Below are 18,958 nucleotides of genomic sequence, written 5' to 3'. Positions count from 1 at the left end.
CTCACTTAGTAGTACCTTAGCTTAGCTCAGTTAGTTGCATTTTAGGTTTTGCTCACTTGTTTCATTCTTAGTCTACCTCACTTAGTGACACTTTAGTTTAGCTCACTTAGGAACGCCTTAACTTAGTTCACCTAGTTGCACCTTAAATTAATAAACTTGGTGGCACCTTAGGTCCAGCTCACTTGATGGCACTTTAGCTTAGTTCACTCAGTAACACCTTAGGTTTAACTCATTTAGTTGCACCATAGGTTTAGCTCACTTAGTTGCACTTTAGGTTCAACTCACTTAGTTGCACTTTAGGTCTAGCTCACTTAGTGACGCCTTAAGTTCATTATCACCATTGTTTTATGTATATTCTTTTTGTTGTCCATTGGTATCCATTGGTCAATTAGTCCAATTGCCTTAGTTCCTCTACTTGTTTAGAAGAGACCTCTTTAAGGCTTAAAAGGGTATTATCCTATGGTACATTCTCAATAAGTAAATTGGCCCCTAGACTTAGACTTAATTTTCGTAGACATGTTTTCCTCTTCATAATGAATCACTCTTAGGGTTTTATTTCTTATTTTGTTTTTCCTTTTAAAAATAAATAAAAATATGCGGTAACTCCATTTGTTTCAAAAATCGGGTTTTCATAATAAAAAATGAGTCTCGTTGTCAAATGGGGATGCATGTAAAATATGCAAGTCCACGCAATGTTTTTTAATGCACATTCTAAATCCTATTATTATTTAAAATTTTAACTTTTCTATTGTGCATAGGATTTAGAAAAGCCTAAGAAGTTTTGCATGCATCTAACCTGGTTCTAGGATAAGGAATGGAGAAATTCAAGTTTCCCTACATATCTAGGTTTCCTCATAGGGAGAGACCTCTTACTCTATTGATTTAGTTAGACCTATGACTTCTTTTTCTAGCCACTCAAAGATGGTGGATGGGGTTTCTTCTTAGTTCTAACATAACTAAGATTCTTGAATAAATGTGTGAGATTAGTCCTTAGGTACTGATGTAGGCATCTCCATTATTTCAACAGGAAGGAGAGGTCTTGCCTATAAGGTCTCTCTAATACAAGGAGGTCAAGGTTCTCCTATATTAGGGTTTTTTCTTCCTCTTTTGATTCACTTCTCTCTCTATTTAGCCTTATGTTATTACCTCAATAATGGCCTTTCAATTGCCAAATTGCCTTTCCAATAAGTCCTTAATCTCATCCAACCCATTCTTTAACTATATCATTTTAAAGATGAAGGTCCTATCCCTATATGTAGCCTCTTCGCTTTTTTGAACTAGTTCTTTCAATTCTTACAACCTTTGCTCTATTGTAGGTTGAATGGTTGTTAGTTTTGAAAGAAATGTTGCCCTTAGCAAGCTGCTTTCTTTTGAAGTCCTTCATTTGCTACAACCATAGAAGTATCTTCAAGCTTTGAATTGGCAAGTGAATTGAGATTGTATTCCTATACTAAAGGATCAAAAAAGTAAGAATCATCCTAAGGTATAACCAAGTGGGACCCATTTACAAAGTCATGAGACTACTTATATTTCCTTATTTTAAAGTGGAATTGGATAACTTCGGACCGCAATTAGGAGACATGGGAGTGGAATGGGATCGTATGGGAGTGAAATCACAAAAACATTCCAAATACACATTTGTTAACTTCTAGCAACACATATATGTTATGAAATTGATAAATTAATCACATAATTAGCTTCAAGGTAAAAAATAATTTGCCCAAGGTAGAAAGAAATGAGACAAAGTGAAATATGGTTACAACCAAATGAGACATGAGTACAAAGTCATGGGACTATTTATATTTCCTTGTTTTGGAGTGGAATTGAACCACTTGAGATTACAATTGGGAGACATAGGAGCGGAATGGGACTATATGGAAGCGAAATCATAACAATAAAAATAAAATGTTTAAAATTTACATATTTTAACTTCCAACAACACTTACATATTATAAAATTAATAAATTAATCATATAGTTAATTTTAAGGTTAAAAAATGACTTAAAAACACTTCCTATTTAAAAAATAATCACTTTTAAGGTACAAAGGAATGAGACAAGGGTTTTAGGAAGTAACAAAATGGGACTTGTGCACAAAGTCATTAAACTACTTGTATTTTATTATTTCAAAGCATAATTGAACAACTTGAGAGCCCAATTAGGAAGCATGGAAGTGAAATGGGACTATATAGCAGCAAAATTACAATATATATATATATATTCAAAATTCACATTTTTTCTTTTAAGCTTCCAACAATACTTATACGTTACAAAATTGATAAATTAATCATATAATCAACTTTAAGGTCAAAAATTACTTAAATACACTTCATTTTTTAAAAATAATCAACCCAAGGAATAAGGAAATAAAATAGGGTGCTAGCAAATTAGACTCAAGTACAAATAAATGGGATCATAGTACAAATACATTAGATCTTTAAAAAAAATAAAAATAAAAACCTATTATTCAACTATTTATTCGTAAACGAGAAAATCAAATGACTAGCATTGCAAAGATCATATAGTTATGATTTATTATAGCTTTTTCCCCTGATTTTTACACCCAAATAGGTCATGAATTTATTTATTTTTATTACAGTATCATAATTCTTTTCCTTTTTAAATTATTTCCCATATCTATCACTTTAATTTTATATCTTAATAAATTATTTTTTATAATAATCAATGGAGTGAGACAATATATAAACAAATAAGACCCGGGTACAATAAATGGGATCACGATACAAATACATTAGATTTAAAAAGAAAAGCATCAGTGATTTATTCAAAGAAAAGAAAAATCAAATCACTGGCATTGCATAGCTTTTTGTGGCAATTTTTTACACCCAAACAGGTCATGAATTTATTTTTTTAAGATAGATAATAAGTTTTCCCTTTTTAATTATTTCCCATATTTACAACTTTAATTTTATATCTTAATAAATTATTTTTATATATAAATTTAGTCTTCAAAAATGAATTTATTTTCTTAAAAAACAAATATATTTCAATTATACCTTCATAAAATTAAAAAAAAAATTATATTAAACAAAAAAATCCTTACTTTTTAAAATAGTTTATCTTAATAAATACTAATAAATTTTCATATTTTCATAAAAATAAATAAATAAATAATTCTACATTTTTTTAAAGGAAAAAAAGTCTTCACATTCTAAAATAGTTTATATTATTAAAATACAATTAGATTTTTATTAGTTTATATTATTAAATAATAATAGATTTTTATTTTTTTATAAGATTAAAAAAATAAAATAAAAAATCCCAATCCATCATCCCACTTCATGCATACCAGAGGTAATAAATTTTGAATTTTTTTCTTCTTGAGACACCGAAAAACAAGCCTTCGGTTCCTTGGGGAGATCCTCCTTTATAACTTCTTGTTCTATTGGATGCCTCGTATTCTATATTTCATCTTTTCTTCAGCTTCTCGATACCCAAACAGAGAGTAAAAGTGTGAAAAGAATGAGGTATTTGTCCAGGCTCGGATCCTTAAAACCAAGCTCCACCGATAATCTTTTTTACTTACCAATCAGAAAATCCCAAAGTTGTCTTCTTTCATCACGTTCTAAGTTATCTAAGCTTCACCCGTCCAAGAACGATCACAACAAAAGTCAAACAGAATCTGAAGACCAAAGCGTTGGTTCGCTCTTCAATGAAATAGCTGAGATTTTAGGAGCTGAAACTGTCACAGTCGGTAGAAACCCAGCTGGGTTTTCAGCATTCAAAGGAACCCAGTTGAGTGTAGGTGAGATTACTGCAGAATACAGATCGTGCACTCAAGGTGTTTGTGGAATTGCTGAGGATAATGCGCGAGAAATGGTTGATTTATCAGTTTTGGAGGATACCCAGACGAGCCATTCGGGTGGAAATGATGTTAGCCCCATGGTTGACGAGATTACAAAGATTGTACGGGCTGATATTGGTACTGGTTCGATGGAGGAGAAATTGGAAAAGTCGGGTTTTGTATTTGATTCAGAGGTTGTGGAGAAAGTATTGAAGAGGTGCTTTAAAGTGCCGCATTTGGCTTTGAGATTCTTTAATTGGGTGAAGTTCCGGAATGGAGGTTGTCATACAACTAGGACTTATAATACAATGTTGTACATAGCTGGCGAAGCAAAAGAGTTCGGTTTGGTTGAGAAGTTGATTGGGGAAATGGAGGAGAAAGGGTGTAAAAGGGATATTAAGACGTGGACCATTCTTATCTCACATTATGGGAAGGCAAAGTTAATTGGCAAAGCCCTATTGATCCTTGAGAAGATGTGGAAATCTGGTTGTGAACCTGATGTGGCAGCTTACATGATTTTGATACGTTCACTTTGTAATGCTCAGAAAGCCGACATTGCTTTGGAGTTTTACAAGGAGATGGTCCAAAAGGAAATGGGATTAGATATGAGTTTGTACGAACTGCTACTTACTTGCCTAGCGGGATCTGGAGATATTGCTGGGGTTCAATTGGTTGCAGATGACATGATTAGGCGTTCTCAGATTCCTGAACGGGATGTTTTTTCGTGCATGCTGAAGAGCTTTTGTATTGCAGGGAGAATAAGAGAAGCCTTAGAATTGATTCGTGATCTAAATGATAAAAATTTAACTCTTGAGCCTAATGATTTTGAGACATTGGTGAAAGGACTGTGTAGGGCTGACAGGATTACTGATGCAGCAGAAATTGTTGATATAATGAAGAAAAGAAAAGTTGTTGATGCTAAGGTTTATGGGATTATTATCAGTGGATACTTGAGGAGAAATGATATTCCTAAGGCATTTGATGTGCTTCAGACCATGACAGAATCCGGCTATTTACCTACAATTTCCACATACACTGAGCTGATGCAGCATCTCTTCAGATTGAATGAGTATCAGAAAGGCTGCAAGCTATATGATGAGATGTTGGAAAGAGGAGTTGAACCGGATAGTGTGGCGATCACAGCTATGGTTGCAGGTCATGTTCGTCAAAATCATATATTTGAAGCATGGAAAGTGTTCAATAGTATGCAGGAGAGGGGCATCAGAGCTACTTGGAAATCTTATTCAGTGTTCATTAAGGAGCTCTGTAAAATTTCAAGGACAGATGAGGTTATCAAGGTTCTGAATGAAATGCAGGCATCCAAGATAATTATTGGAGATGAGGTATTCAATTGGGTAATATCTTATTTGGAGAAGAAAGGAGAAACAGAGATGGTAAAAAAAGTAATGCAGATGCAGAGGACATGTAAATTTTACCCTCAAGAACACGAGGCATCTGGTAGTATTGTCCCCAAGAGACAACTGCATAATTTGGACTTCAACTTTAATCAATTGGAGTCAGGAAGGATGGATCTTCATCTGGTAGAGCACCTTCCAAAGACTTATAATGAACAGGACCTGCAAGAAATTTGTAGGATTTTGTCAACCTCAATGGACTGGTGCCTAATTGAAGAAGCTTTGGAGAAATGCACTGTTCAGTTCACATCACAACTTGTTGTGGAGATTTTGCGTAGCTGCAGTCTGCATGGTCATGCTGCATTACTTTTTTTCTCCTGGGTAGGAAAGAGAGATGGTTATAGCCACACCACAGAGACTTACAACATGGGAATAAAAATCTCAGGATGTAGCAAAAATTTTAGAAGCATGAGGAACCTCTTTTTTGAAATGAGAAGAAAAGGTCACCCAGTAACACCAGATACATGGACAATCATGATAATGCAGTATGGTCGAGCAGGCTTGACAGAGATTGCTTTGAGGAATTTCGCAGAGATGAAAGCAAATGACTGTAAACCAAATGGCAGCACATACAAGTACTTGATCATATGTCTTTGTGGGAGAAAAGGTAGGAAGGTAGATGAAGCCATCAAAACATTCCTGGAAATGATTCGTGCAGGGTATGTTCCTGACAAAGAATTGGTTGAAAGTTATCTTAAATGTTTATGTGAAGTTGGAAAGCTTTTGGACGCTAGACGATGCACAGAAGCTCTATGTAAACTTGGTTTCACAATTCCACTTAGTTATTCCTTGTACATTAGGGCTCTTTGTCGAGCAGGAAGGTTGGAAGAAGCTTTAGCATTGGTAGATGAGGTTGGGCCAGAGCGAGTTACACTGGATCAATATATTTATGGAAGCCTAGTTCATGGACTACTTCGTAGAGGAAGGTTAAAAGAGGCCCTGGAAAAGGTGGATTCCATGAAACAGATTGGTATTCATCCAACCGTCCATGTTTATACATCCTTGATAGTTCATTTCTTTAAGGAAAAACAGATGAGAAAAGCATTGGAAACTTTCCAGAAAATGAAAGAGGAGGGTTGTGAACCAACAATTGTTACCTATTCTGCATTGATCCGTGGGCATATGGCCATGGGGAACTTCGTTGATGCTCGGAATGTCTTCGGCCTTCTACAACTTAAAGGACCATTTCCAGATTTCAAGACTTATTCCATGTTCATTAGTTGCCTCTGTAAGGTAGGTAAATCAGAAGAGGCCCTGCAGCTTCTATCTGAGATGTTGGACAGTGGGATTATTCCCAGTACCATCAACTTTCGAACAGTGATGTTTGGGCTAAATAGAGAAGGTAAACACAGTTTAGCTAACATTGTTTTACAAAAGAAATTAGCTCTCAAAAGTAAACGGAAGCTTTAACATAGGTTCCATCCATTAGTTTTCTTGTATATATGTAACATTGGAAGCATCTGATATTTTTCTCTTTAATATCATGATCTGAAGTTTATTCTCTCATTATTTGATAGACTTTTCTATTGAATTAGTAATAACAACTCGTATTCAATCGTGTAGATATTGTTCGTTCTAAACCCAAAGGAACCCTTACAATTTTAAAACGTGTCTACATAATTAAGAGGAATATATAATGTCATGAACTTTGTTCTCTATCCGATTTTTGATATCACAATATAGATGATTATTTTTTAAAAAAATCACTTTTGTACTATATAATATATTTTAAAAAGTATTATCAAAATCTGTTTTTTTAGTTTATATTTAAATACAATTGTCTTTAAATGAAAGCATGGTTGATCAAAACGTTCCATACAAAAGTGCTTTGATTTGAGTTACTCCAAAACAGGTAACTTTTATATATAAAAGTGCTTCGATTAGGATTACTCCAAGACAGGTTTTATAATGCTTTTAAATCTTTGAATTCGTATCATATACAATAATTCACTGCCTCTGAATTTTTGTTCCATTTTAGTTTCATTTAGCCTCAAAATTCTTGTTATCCACTGCTTCATTGCCTCCGAGTTCTTGTCACTATTGGTAGTTTCATATAACTCTTGGATTCTAGTCATTCATCACTTATTATTGAGTCCTTCGATTCCCGTTGTCTAACACTTTATGGAGAAATCATTTAATATTTAAATACAAAAAAATGTGTTTATGATAATGAGAACCTTTTTTAAAAACATCATCAATTAAGATAATAATTTTCTAAAAATCACGTCGAATATTTCTTTAAAGATTTAAAAGAAATTTTGACAACCTTACCAAACAACTGAAGTATTTTTTACTAGATATTCTATTATCCTATATAGTTGTGCCGTGTACTTTTTGTAGTTTGCTATTTCCTCTCCATCCTTGTCACTAAATCCCATGGTTTTAAAAACCAAATCAGACTGAGACCACCGACTGGTTACAAGTAAAAAAAATTGTTAAAAAACTCAACAATTAAAATAAATATTGCCAAAATTTAGATAGAATTTATCATTTTAATTTTTTAAAATATAATAATATATAAAATATATATTTATGAATATCGATCTGACCAGTAAACCGTGAATTGGTAACTTTGTTCATTCAATGACCAATCCAATTTTGAAAACATTACTAAATCCTTTTCCAGGCTCCAATGACTAGAGAAAGAACTTCTGCACCATAACCTTCAAACCTTTCTGATATTATTCGGTTGGTTCATCAATCTAAGAGATCTGCTTTAGGTTTCTCTAGTTTCACATGGAATCTACTGGTATCCAACGATTCTACATAAAGATGCTACCAGTTTCCACACATACAAAAAGCAAATGTTATATCATAGTCTGGTGCTATGTTAGCTGGAATAGAAAACGGTAGGAAAAGCAAAGAAATCAGATTATGAATCTAGGGTTTTCTGTCATATGGGAACAGATTTCTTCACCTCAGCACAGGAGGTGAACCCAGAAAATCAACATGAGACCCATTATTTCTCTTCTTTTATTGGTGCATGTTTTCTTGGCACATCATTCTTTTTTTCTTTTCTCGGAGGATGAATTCCAAAATTTTGAAAAAGAAGAAAAAAATGTAAAAAGGACATCCAAGCTCATGATAGGAATTTTCTGCAATAAATATATGCTTGAGTTTGCCTCACTATCTTCATCCCCAAGCCCCGTTTCAGAGTGAGTTTATTGTCTTGCCTTGATGGTATAGGAGAGAATTGCCGACCAGGCCATCATCAAAATTCCATCTGAGAAGAAACAAGAGTTAAATCACACCTCCAGAGATCACTCAAACAAAAAACACATGCCCGCAATTGTGACTAAATAAATTTTACAAAGTATAACCATAGCAAAGTGGATTATGCCAAAGACTTTTCTCAAGAACTTAAGTTTAACCACACCTTCTTAACTTTTCATTAGGCATAACTGATGCTCTAACATACAATTCATTATTTCAGTATAATCCTCATATATCCTAAGCATTCCAGTAACTCCAGAGTAGCAACATATGGTTCTCTTTTCCTAAAATCCATTGCTGTATCCCATACAGACTCATCTGTTTATTTCTTGCAACTTATTCATAAGAATTACCTGGTTAATTTTCAAAATTAACCTATTACAGGAAAAATTCTTACTCACATGGAGAAATGAATTCCTAGATCCCAATTTTGTCGCTATGAATCAAAAAGCAGAAAACAATAATTCAGCATGGATCATGAGTAGGGAATTCAATAATTTGTTACCAACTAGTCAAGGCGGTGGCACTGCCAATCACAAGAGGAACAAACCACCTGTTTTAACCCTGGATCCCTACCCCACTCATCCCCTAAAACAAGAATGTCATACCATTAAAGCTAAGATGCAATGCCTTAGAAATATATAATACATACCCTAAGATCATTGTTGGAGCCATCTGCTTGCAAAACTTGAGCCTGTAGATTGTTAGATGATGTCATGATCAGAAAATTTTCATTACCCTGCCTGGCAAACATACATTCAACAGGTAGAACCTGGCATCAGTCATAGAGTTCCAACTGTCTAGAAACAAATTGGGAAATTATTTGGGTAGAGAATCAGAGGAGATCACTTGTGACTCATGGTCATGATGTCAAAATCAATCCTCATGCTCCCAGATCATATGCAAACATGCATTGTCTCATGAATTGAAGAGATTTAGCTAAAGAATCCTTAAATGGAGTACCTATATCAGAGTTTCTTCATGATTTCATCATTTACACGCACATAATATGTCATTCTCTGAACAGAAATCACAGCTTCTTCAAATTTCCCACTTTGAAATGCATTTGAGAAGGATTGAGACCAGTGTTTCAGCTTCTCCTGTACCTGGATGACAAACAAAAGCAAGATGGTTTTGTCAAAGTAGTCATCACACAAGTTACAGATATAAAAAGCTAGTGTTCCCAACAACTGGAGTCAAGACCGTACATTTGCAAAGTGGGAGAGAAATTGACCAATCATAGCATTTTTAACCAGCAGATGTACACAGTCCAATTATCATTTTGTGGATGATATTAACCATCGTATTTAAGATCGTTTCTTGAACAGCTTCCCATTTTCACTTTTCTAGCAGTTTGAATACTCTGAATTTAGTTTAGGTTAGAGTTACAAAGCTACATGATCATCCGGCCTGAAGTGACCCAAATTCAGCATGTGGATCATGCAAATGAGAAACTCTGACATAAACATCTATATCTTAATCTTTGCCACGCCAAACCAACAACTCCATTGTGACAAATAGTTCATGAAAATAGTCTCTCATACCTGAGACTGGATCTGAAGTAAAGTCTCAGAGTTCACAGCCTCTTCAACAGCTTCCCTGATTTCCATAATCTGCAAGTCAAACACAAGAAATTAACTATCAAATCAAAAAGCATAACAATTCATATAATGAAAAGGCTCTTGTATAGATACATTCAAGCAAACCCAGTGAATCCATCAAAATAATTAAAAAAAAATAGGGTTATTTGATTAAAAGGGTTTTTGAAAACCCAGTTTTTGAAATTCCAATTTTTGAAATTCGACCTCCTACCCTTTTTTGGCCTCATTTGGACAAAAATGCCCTCATAATTTTCTTGTAAAAATAACCCTCTCTTTTAAAACCTACCTATAAATACTTGAAATGGTAAAGGGCATTTATATCAATAATGAGTTACTTAAAAAAAAAAAAAAAAAAAAAAAACAAACAAACAAACAAACACGAGAAGGGTTAAATTCACAATTTAGGGATTATTTCATCCCTTTTAACCAAATATTTCTAAAAAATAAATCATTTTCTTCACTTTGCAATTTCTTAGAACATATTTACTTTTAAAATTTTACAACAATAACAGAACAAACTTGAAACAATTTTGCAAGAATTGTTTTGTTATCTTGGGAAAGAGAACCTAAAACAATGACAAATTCTCAAAGCACTAAGTTTTGGAAAAAAAAAAAAAAGGAAAATGAGGAAACAGTGGACTACTGTATACACCAGTTCTGCCACAACACAACAGCTCCAGCCACCTCCAGGTCCACCATACCACTGCAACCACTAATACCAATAACTGAACCAGAATCTCCACTCAAAAACACCAATCATATTTTGGCTATTTTGGATTTTAAATATAACTTTAACTGTCCTATTAAAAAAGATAGATTTATTTGCAGCTAACATGGTTATTCCAGAAATCAACAAAGTTTAAAGAGACAAGAATTGGGAAACACATTATGCAAGCAAACTGAAAAACCATAAAATTCATTTAATTATCATTTTATTTTCAATACAATACTGGAAGTTATTGAAAAGGAATTATAAAAAATTTAGCTTTCAGAATCATGTTCATATCATTTATTTTCAATAAAATACTAGAAATTATACACAATTAAGCATAATTTCAAATACCTCATACATGCATGCAAGCAGCTCAACTTTAGTTTTAAAATATAAATTTCCTGTAATGCAACATGCTCACACCTCAATTTTTTTTATTTTTAAAATATAAAATTCCTACTTTACCATAGTCTCTCTCTCTACCTCCCTGGCTCCTCAACTTTGATTTTAAAATAAAAGTTTCCTGTTATGCACACACTCACACCTCAACCTTTGGGTTATAAAATATAAAATTCCTATAATCACTCATCACCAAACCGCACCAACCCCGACCAACACGCCCTCCCTCGACTTAGATTTTAAAACTTAAATTTCCTATTTTCCTCTCTCCCTCACACATGCACATGCAAACACCCTCACTCACTCCCTCCCTTACACAAACATCTCATGCTCGCTCACTCATCCACCCTTAACCATAATTTGTTTTCAACAAGAAAGTTGTACTTTTATTTTCAAGGGTTTTGACAAAGTGTCAAGAATGGTGAGAAAATTGCACCAGATAGGAAGATCACTTAATTTTCTACAATAGCATAGGTTATATGTTTTAAAATATATATATGGTCAAAATGGGCTTTGGGTCGCGGTGGTTGGAGTGGATTTGGTGGTGCATCTCTACCGCCAAATTTTCAGTCATGATCAATGGGGTGCCAGCTGGTTTTTTCTCGAACTCTAAGGGGCTAAGACAAGGAGATCCTATCTCTCCGTATCTCTTTGTGTTGGGGATGGAAGTTCTTAGTATTCTAATTAGAAGGGCGGTTGATGGGGGTTTCTTATCAGGCTGCAACATTAAGGGGAGAGGGGAAGAGGAGATGATAGTGTCTCACCTGCTCTTTGCGGATGACACAATTATCTTTTGTGAAGCTAATAAAGAGCAAGTGTCCTCTCTAAGCTGGGTGTTGGCTTGGTTTGAGGCGGCTTCCGGCCTTAGAATCAACCTTGATAAAAGTGTCCTAATTCCGGTGGGTGAGGTGGAGGATATTGAGGAGCTGGCTGTGGAACTTGGCTGTAAAATAGGAATGCTGCCCACTGTGTACTTAGGGCTGCCCCTTGGAGCTCATCACAAAGCGGTTTCCATTTGGGATGGGGTGGAGGAGCGAATGAGGAAGAGATTAGCCCAATGGAAAAGACAGTATATTTCAAAGGGAGGGCGTACCACCTTAATCAAGTGTACGATGGCCAGCCATCCTATATACACTATGTCCCTTTTTCGAATGCCGAAGAGAGTGGTAAAAAGACTCGAAAAAATACAAAGAGACTTTCTTTGGGGAGGGGGCAGCTTGGAGAGGAAGGTCCACTTAATTAATTGGGAGGTGGTGTGTTCTAGCAAGGAAAAGGGTGGACTTGGCATGAGGAGGATTGACTCCTTGAACAAAGCACTGTTGGGTAAATGGGTTTGGAGATTTGCTGTGGAAAAGGATAATCTTTGGAGGTTAATGATCGGGGTGAAGTATGGTCAGGAAGAGTTTGGGTGGAAAACTAAAGAAAGCCGGGGAACCTACGGAGTAGGGGTATGGAAGGAGATCATGAAGGAAGCTAAATGGTGTTGGGAGAATATTAAGTTCAAGGTAGGGAAAGGGACTAGAATAAAATTCTGGTCGGATCAGTGGTGTGGGAATGAGAGGCTGTCCCATGCTTTTCCACAGCTTTATGAGATGGCGGTCAACAAGAATGCAACGGTAAATGAGATGTGGGACCATAGCAATGGTCCAGGTGGCTGGAATCTCAGTTTTCATAGACTTCAATGACTGGGAGATGGACATGATTAGAGGATTGCTTATTAGGCTCAGGGACGTCAAGCTCTCTTCAGAGGAGGACGGGGTGATTTGGAAAGTGGGGGGCCATGGGAAGTATGGGGTGAAGGAGGCCTATAACGGGCTGGTTGTTAGCAATGCTTGCGACTTTCCGCATAGAGGCGTTTGGGTGAACAAGGTCCCTACCAAAGTGGCTTTTTTTGCTTGGGAAGCCGCGTGGGGGAAAATTCTCACCTTGGATAGGCTGCAAAAAAGGGGCTGGCAGTTCCCTAATCGTTGTTTTTTGTGTGGTTGTGAGGAGGAGAGGGTAAATCACATTCTTCTTCACTGTACAGTGGTAAGGGCCTTATGGGATATCGTTTTTGCCCTTGTGGGGGTTCATTGGGTGTTCCCAGAGATGGTGAAGGAGGCTTTATTCAGTTGGAGGGGCCCCTTTGTGGGGAAAAAGAGGAAAAAGTTTGGAATTCTATCCCGTTGTGTATTTTTTGGACGGTATGGAAGGAAAGAAATAGGTTAGCATTCAAGGGAGGGGTGTTAAATATACAGAAACTCAAAAATTCTTTTGTTTGTACCTTGTGGAGTTGGGCTAGGGTGTATATTGGAGAGGAGTCCTCTTCACTCGTAGGTTTTTTTGAGTGGCTAGCGACCACTTAAGGGAGGGTAAGGGTCTTTGTTTTTGTGCTCTCGTTTTGAGGCAGTTTTGTATACGTCCTGTATACTTGGAGGCCTATGCCCTTTAATATATTTGCGATATTTATCAAATATATATATATATATATTTTTCTATCTACTCTTCTTCCCTCTCCTTTTTCTTCTCTTTTATTTTTTTCCCATGCATAAAGAAAGAGAAGAACAAGGTGAAGCAGCAACATCCATTGATGGTCACTACCAAGTTGTTAAAAAGGATTAAAGAAGAGGTATCTTCGGCCTTAAATTCAGACAAAGCTCATACAATTGACAAGATAAAAAGGATTTTTTTTTTAGAAAAAAAAGTAGGATTAGGCACTCTGCTGTTGTCAAGGAGGATATTTATGCAGATGAGGGGGGTACTTATCCAATGCTTGGGATTTCTAGCATGCTTCCTACATCTTTGAGGGAGTCACTGCTAGAGTAAAATGAGAGTTTTGTTGGGAAAAGGCAAAGGATGTTATGAAGGCATGCGCCTTTGTGTGGTGCATTTCAAAATATGAGAATAGAAGAGGTTTCAAGAGTGACGAATACTTGGAAGTACTGGTAAAGAGAAACTTTTTTGTGTTCCTGATCTACTGTTTCTTCATATTTTAATGTCAATTCCTTGTTAGATTTCATTAAAACTAGTGAAGTATTGGTCATGTTGCCTAATTGGTTAGGGCAAGTGCCTGGATTTGTGGTGACGCGCAGAGTCGTAGTTTTGATTTTTTCCAACAATTGAATCCCTTGGATTATCTGGACCTGGTTCTGGCAAACAGAGTCAGCACCCCATGGTGAAGGGCTCTGCCATAGATATCCTTGGTTATCCAAAAATAAAAAATAAAAAATTACATAGGAGGTAGCTTTGCTTCACTTTTCTTTCTTTGATGTGCTTCACATACTACATGTGTACTTGGATGAGGAGACTCAAATAATCTTATTTTAATTTCCCGTAGAAAAAAAAATGTTGCTTCAAAAGAAGCTTATATCTACCTTTGTTTATTACCCCTCAAAAAAGAGAGATGGTTGATATCAAGTCAATACCCATAATGTGGACATATAAGCTCATAAAAAAAGTACCATCCATAAGCTAATAAGCCTCTAGTAATCAACTTGCTTATGTTAGTGAATCATTGGAAGAAAATTCTGATGCACAATTCTTATTAGAAACAAATAATTGGAACCTAGGACACTTACAAAAGAAATGTGGTGAAGACTATGAGTATATATATATTAATTAGGCGTTCAATTTGGGGAGAGATGGAGAAAAGGGATTAATAAGTATATCCTTTTTGTTTCAATCAGCAATTGATCTTAGGAGAGAGGAAGGGAAGAGGGGCTCCAATTTTCCTTATCATTGGGATGCCTTTGAGATCTTCCCCAAAAGCTAATGTGGTTTGGGATGTGATCATGAAAGAGTGAAAAGGCATCACTTGAACTCCTATTGATTTCATGATTTCTTTTTTCTTTTTTGAAATAAAAAATAAAAAAATCCTAGATTTAATGGTATCTAAATTGGAAAGATCACAAGAATATTTTTGGCTGACTGGTAGGAAAAAGTTTAGGTATTACCTGGTGAGTTGGAATTCCATTTAATTGCAAGAGATCTTAGAAGATCATTATCTATTATAAACCAAGTTCTATTTAGACAGTGACTTTGGTGATTTACAACAAAAAAAGAGAGTTTAGCATTACAAGTATAGGAAAGGGATGGTGGTATAAGCATATGAGAGGAACTTATGGCATTGATGGATTATGGGGGTTGTGTAACTTAAACAGCTAGTTCTAACTAAAGAACTCTATAACAAATTGAGAGGCTGGGAATACGGAAAGCATTCTGGTCAAAAGGGTGTACAGTTCTCAGTATCCTTTGACAGTGGCTATTTTTTCTGTTTTTCTTTTTCTTTTTTCTTTTTCTAATTAGCAACAACTGGAGATAATGTTTTAGCAGTGGACAGTATGATCAGTTCTAATGATTGGTTCCAAGTAAGTGTGGTATGTGCAGGAGGAATGAATATCCATAGACTAATCTCATTCCATCATTCCATAGCCAAGAAGCTCCAGGTTCTTCTTTTTAATTTGGCAGAAATCTCTTGGGTGTTGGGTCATGCAAAGGTCAATGAAGAACCTTCAATCCAGTTGGTGGATGGAAGCTAGAGTTAAGAAATGCCATAATATGTGAAGGCAGTGTTGCTTGGTCTCCTTTACTATGTTTGGATGGAGGGAAATAGATTATATGTCTTCCATACATCATGAATTTTTGGGCTTAGTTGTCATTTTTGGAAGGTAGACCTTATTTCACAAATTTCAGATTTTAATCACCTTTGTACACCCCTAGTCAATGAACATGCCATTAATGATTAATCAAGAATAGATCAACTTAAAAGTATTGCAAATTACCTCAGCCAGAAAGCTGATATCTGAAATTGTTTGCTCTTCATCAAAATCCACGCCTTCAAGCTTTAACTGACAAAATAAAAAAGTCAAAGTCAATTAAATTTTACAAAGACAAAAAGAATGGTACAGGAGATTCATAAGAAACCAAAATGAAAGTAATGCACATGGTTATTGCAAAGCACAAATGAGAAATTCTGCCAAGACAGTGTTTCCTTTCTTCTCATGGTATCCAATCAATTGCCAGAATCATTGAGTCGGGTCACAAGCCAAAAGCATAAAAATCAAACAATTAACATGCATTAAATCTACAAGGAAACAATTTCATTATCTAATTAATAACAATTTTCTTCAACTAATAGTCTACTGACCCTAAATAGAGAAGGAATTTTTTATTTTTTTCTGATAGGTAAAATCACAATAATATATATATAAAAGAAAAGGGCACCCAAAGAACAACCCAAAGTATACAAGAAGTATACAGCAGGCGCCCAAGGCAGAAACAAAAGAAAAGATGGGCTACAAAAAACCTCACCCACCCTCACCTAGAGCCCAACCAATCAAAAAAGTTAATTAAAGGTAAAGGTTCATCATCTATAAACAACTTAATCCAAGGCCAAAAACTACACACCCTTATCTTTGTGAAGTACAAACAAATACAAAATGTAAAAAAATAAAAATAAAAATAAAAAAACAAAAACAAACAAACAAAAGGAAAGAAAAAGAAGGCAACAATCTGATCTTTTCCTCCAACAATAAAAAAATTATGTGTAACATCATCTAGTTTCCTAGCCATTGAAAAAAAGATATATTGTATGTTGCTATCCCTTAAATGGCCAAGTCATTATTGGCATTATGCCAAATAAAACACCCCCAAAATATGTTCCTATCCCTCAAACCTAAATCCAATTAAGCATACAATCACACAAGAATTTTGAAGTTAAAATCATGAAAAGGAAATGATACAGGTGGCTAAGATTTTAGAATTCAGGCTAACATCTTCAAATATAAAAACCAAGTATAGAGCACATAAGTAGAAACCATGCTTACAATGTATATTGCCCTTGCCAATGGCTTACTGAGAGTTTGATATGCATCAATTACCCGGGCAGACTGTTCAGCAGCATACTCTTTTTCTTCCTAACCAAAACATGAGACTTTCAACATGAATTGCTACCACGAGTAATTTTTTCCAAATCACAAGATTATAAGACCAAACCTCAGATTTCGAATGAACTAGATCAGGGTGCAATTTCTTCTGCCAATCTTTGTACTTCCCTTCAAGATTATTATCCTCAAGTTCATACTTCTTTTCCCTGTAAAGTTTCAAAAGGAGGTTCCTAATTCATCATTTTCCATTACCCAAACACAATGGCATCCCAAATGATGAGAAATTGCCAGAAAACAAATTGAATCTTTGAAGATAAGATTTTGTATTACTTGATAGCTGATATGACAAAAACCTTGACTTAACCTAATTCAGAACAATTTGATTGGTTGAAACGACTTTTCCATTTATTTTTCTTTAGAAAATTTCAGCAGCAAAACATATTATCTCTCCTTGTTTGGTTATTAAGTGTAGGGAAAGGGAAAGGACGAAAATTTTGACTCCTAAAATTTTCATTATTTAAAACAATTCCACTGAACGGAGCTTAATAAAAGTACACATCTACTTGACTTCTTCCCTTCTTTTGGAGTTCTGAAACCAAAATAAAAGATCCACAACATCCAAAACTCCATTTCCTTTTCTTCTCCATTTTCTCAGCAACCAATTAAGGGAAGAAGTATTCAAGATTTCCGTTTCCTTCCCTATTCTTCAGTTTTTTCAGCAATGAAATTAAAGCAATACAAAAGAAACGCATCTGAAAAAACTTGAAAATAACAATAATAACATCCAAACACTTACAGTCCAAATATCTGGAAGTAATCCACAGAGGGATCAACAGGTTGAACACTGCGACAAGAGTCGCAAGCCAGAAATGGCGTCGTTTGGGCAGCAGCTTTACAGTTCCAACACCTGACATGGACTTGCTCAGCCGATTGCGCGGAGCATAGTTTCCGAGAAAACTTGAGACTCCCGAGAAAATCATAACTTGAAGACCAGAAAACCCTAGAGTATTGGGCAGTTGAGGAACATGGAGAAGAGAAAATGGTGGAAGAAGGGATGTTTAGAGTGGAATTGAGTGAGAATGAAGGGAAGCGTCTGCGGAGAATGGGGGAGAGGGGAGTCCATAGATTCTTCTTCCACATATTTGGAGCCACTGCGGGGAGCGAATCAGAGGAGATCTCCCATATCAGATCATTTGAGTCTCATGGAAGACACGTTGAAATTCTGAAACTGGAACCCTTGGTTTGAAGGGTTACTTGATCAAAGGATGAAATAACTCCCGATTGAAAATGCAACCCTCCATTTTTTTCACTTTCCCTTTTATAAAAATATCCTCACCTTTTCTTGTAAAATTAACCTCTCACCAAAGGTTACTTAGTGAGGCGAAACAAAATAAAGGTGTAAAGGTGAGATTGTAAAAGTAACCTCATGGGTTAATCGTTGGGGACAATTATGAGAGAATTACAAACAAAGTTTTTAGAACCGACGGTCATTGAATAAAAAAAGTTACAAGTTCACGATTCACTAGTTGGACCAGTGGTCGAATTATGGTAGAACCGATGATGTCATAAATATGTAATTTATATAATATTAAAATTATAACATTTCGTTTTTTTGTATTTGATATTTCTATTAAATGATAAACATAAATATAAATGTATTAATATATCAATTTTTATTGAATAAAATATGTATAATATTTACATATGAGAAGAAAATTATAATATTTAATTTTATCTATATATTTATGTATTTTATTATTTTAAAATTTTTAAAAATTATATTAATTAATTTATATTTTCATATTTATTTTTAATAATTATTATAAAAATAAACATGAATACAAATATTTATATTTGTTTAAATGTTTTATATTATAAAAATTTGCAAACAACATTAATATAAAACATCGTTACCTAATATGTATCAAAGGAGTCATGCAACATAATGGT

At 35.0% G+C, this 18,958-nt stretch overlaps 2 protein-coding genes across 3 annotated transcripts; one reads left to right on the top strand and one right to left on the bottom strand.

The window, feature by feature from the left end:
* The first annotated feature begins 3,324 nt into the window (after window positions 1-3,324).
* LOC100247849 (putative pentatricopeptide repeat-containing protein At5g06400, mitochondrial) lies at window positions 3,325-6,725 on the top strand. Its single transcript, XM_002269247.4, has one exon. It carries the CDS (start codon window positions 3,483-3,485, stop codon window positions 6,627-6,629), a length of 3,147 nt encoding a protein of 1,048 aa, XP_002269283.1. The 5' UTR covers window positions 3,325-3,482; the 3' UTR covers window positions 6,630-6,725.
* A 1,344-nt stretch (window positions 6,726-8,069) lies between these two features.
* LOC100254709 (iron-sulfur cluster co-chaperone protein HscB homolog) lies at window positions 8,070-18,314 on the bottom strand. 2 transcript variants are annotated; one of them, XR_786349.3, is made up of 8 exons: window positions 17,805-18,314; window positions 17,118-17,214; window positions 16,949-17,038; window positions 15,905-15,970; window positions 9,977-10,045; window positions 9,396-9,538; window positions 9,085-9,175; window positions 8,070-8,442 (listed from the first exon to the last, which is right to left on the bottom strand). XR_786349.3 is itself a non-coding variant. In XM_003632513.3 (8 exons), the coding sequence occupies exons 1-6, from the start codon at window positions 18,146-18,148 to the stop codon at window positions 9,401-9,403; spliced, it is 804 nt and encodes a 267-aa protein (XP_003632561.1). In that variant the 5' UTR covers window positions 18,149-18,314; the 3' UTR covers window positions 8,070-8,442; window positions 9,085-9,126; window positions 9,396-9,400. The 2 variants fall into 2 exon arrangements, 1 of the variants encoding a protein (XP_003632561.1); XM_003632513.3 differs by having other exon boundaries at window positions 9,085-9,126.
* Between the last annotated feature and the right edge of the window lie 644 nt (window positions 18,315-18,958).

This window comes from Vitis vinifera, chromosome 8, assembly GCF_030704535.1.
Source record: "Vitis vinifera cultivar Pinot Noir 40024 chromosome 8, ASM3070453v1".
Taxonomy (NCBI): Eukaryota; Viridiplantae; Streptophyta; class Magnoliopsida; order Vitales; family Vitaceae; genus Vitis; species Vitis vinifera.
The sequence above is the reverse complement of the archived record's forward strand: the minus strand, read 5'-3'. Positions and strand labels throughout refer to the sequence as shown.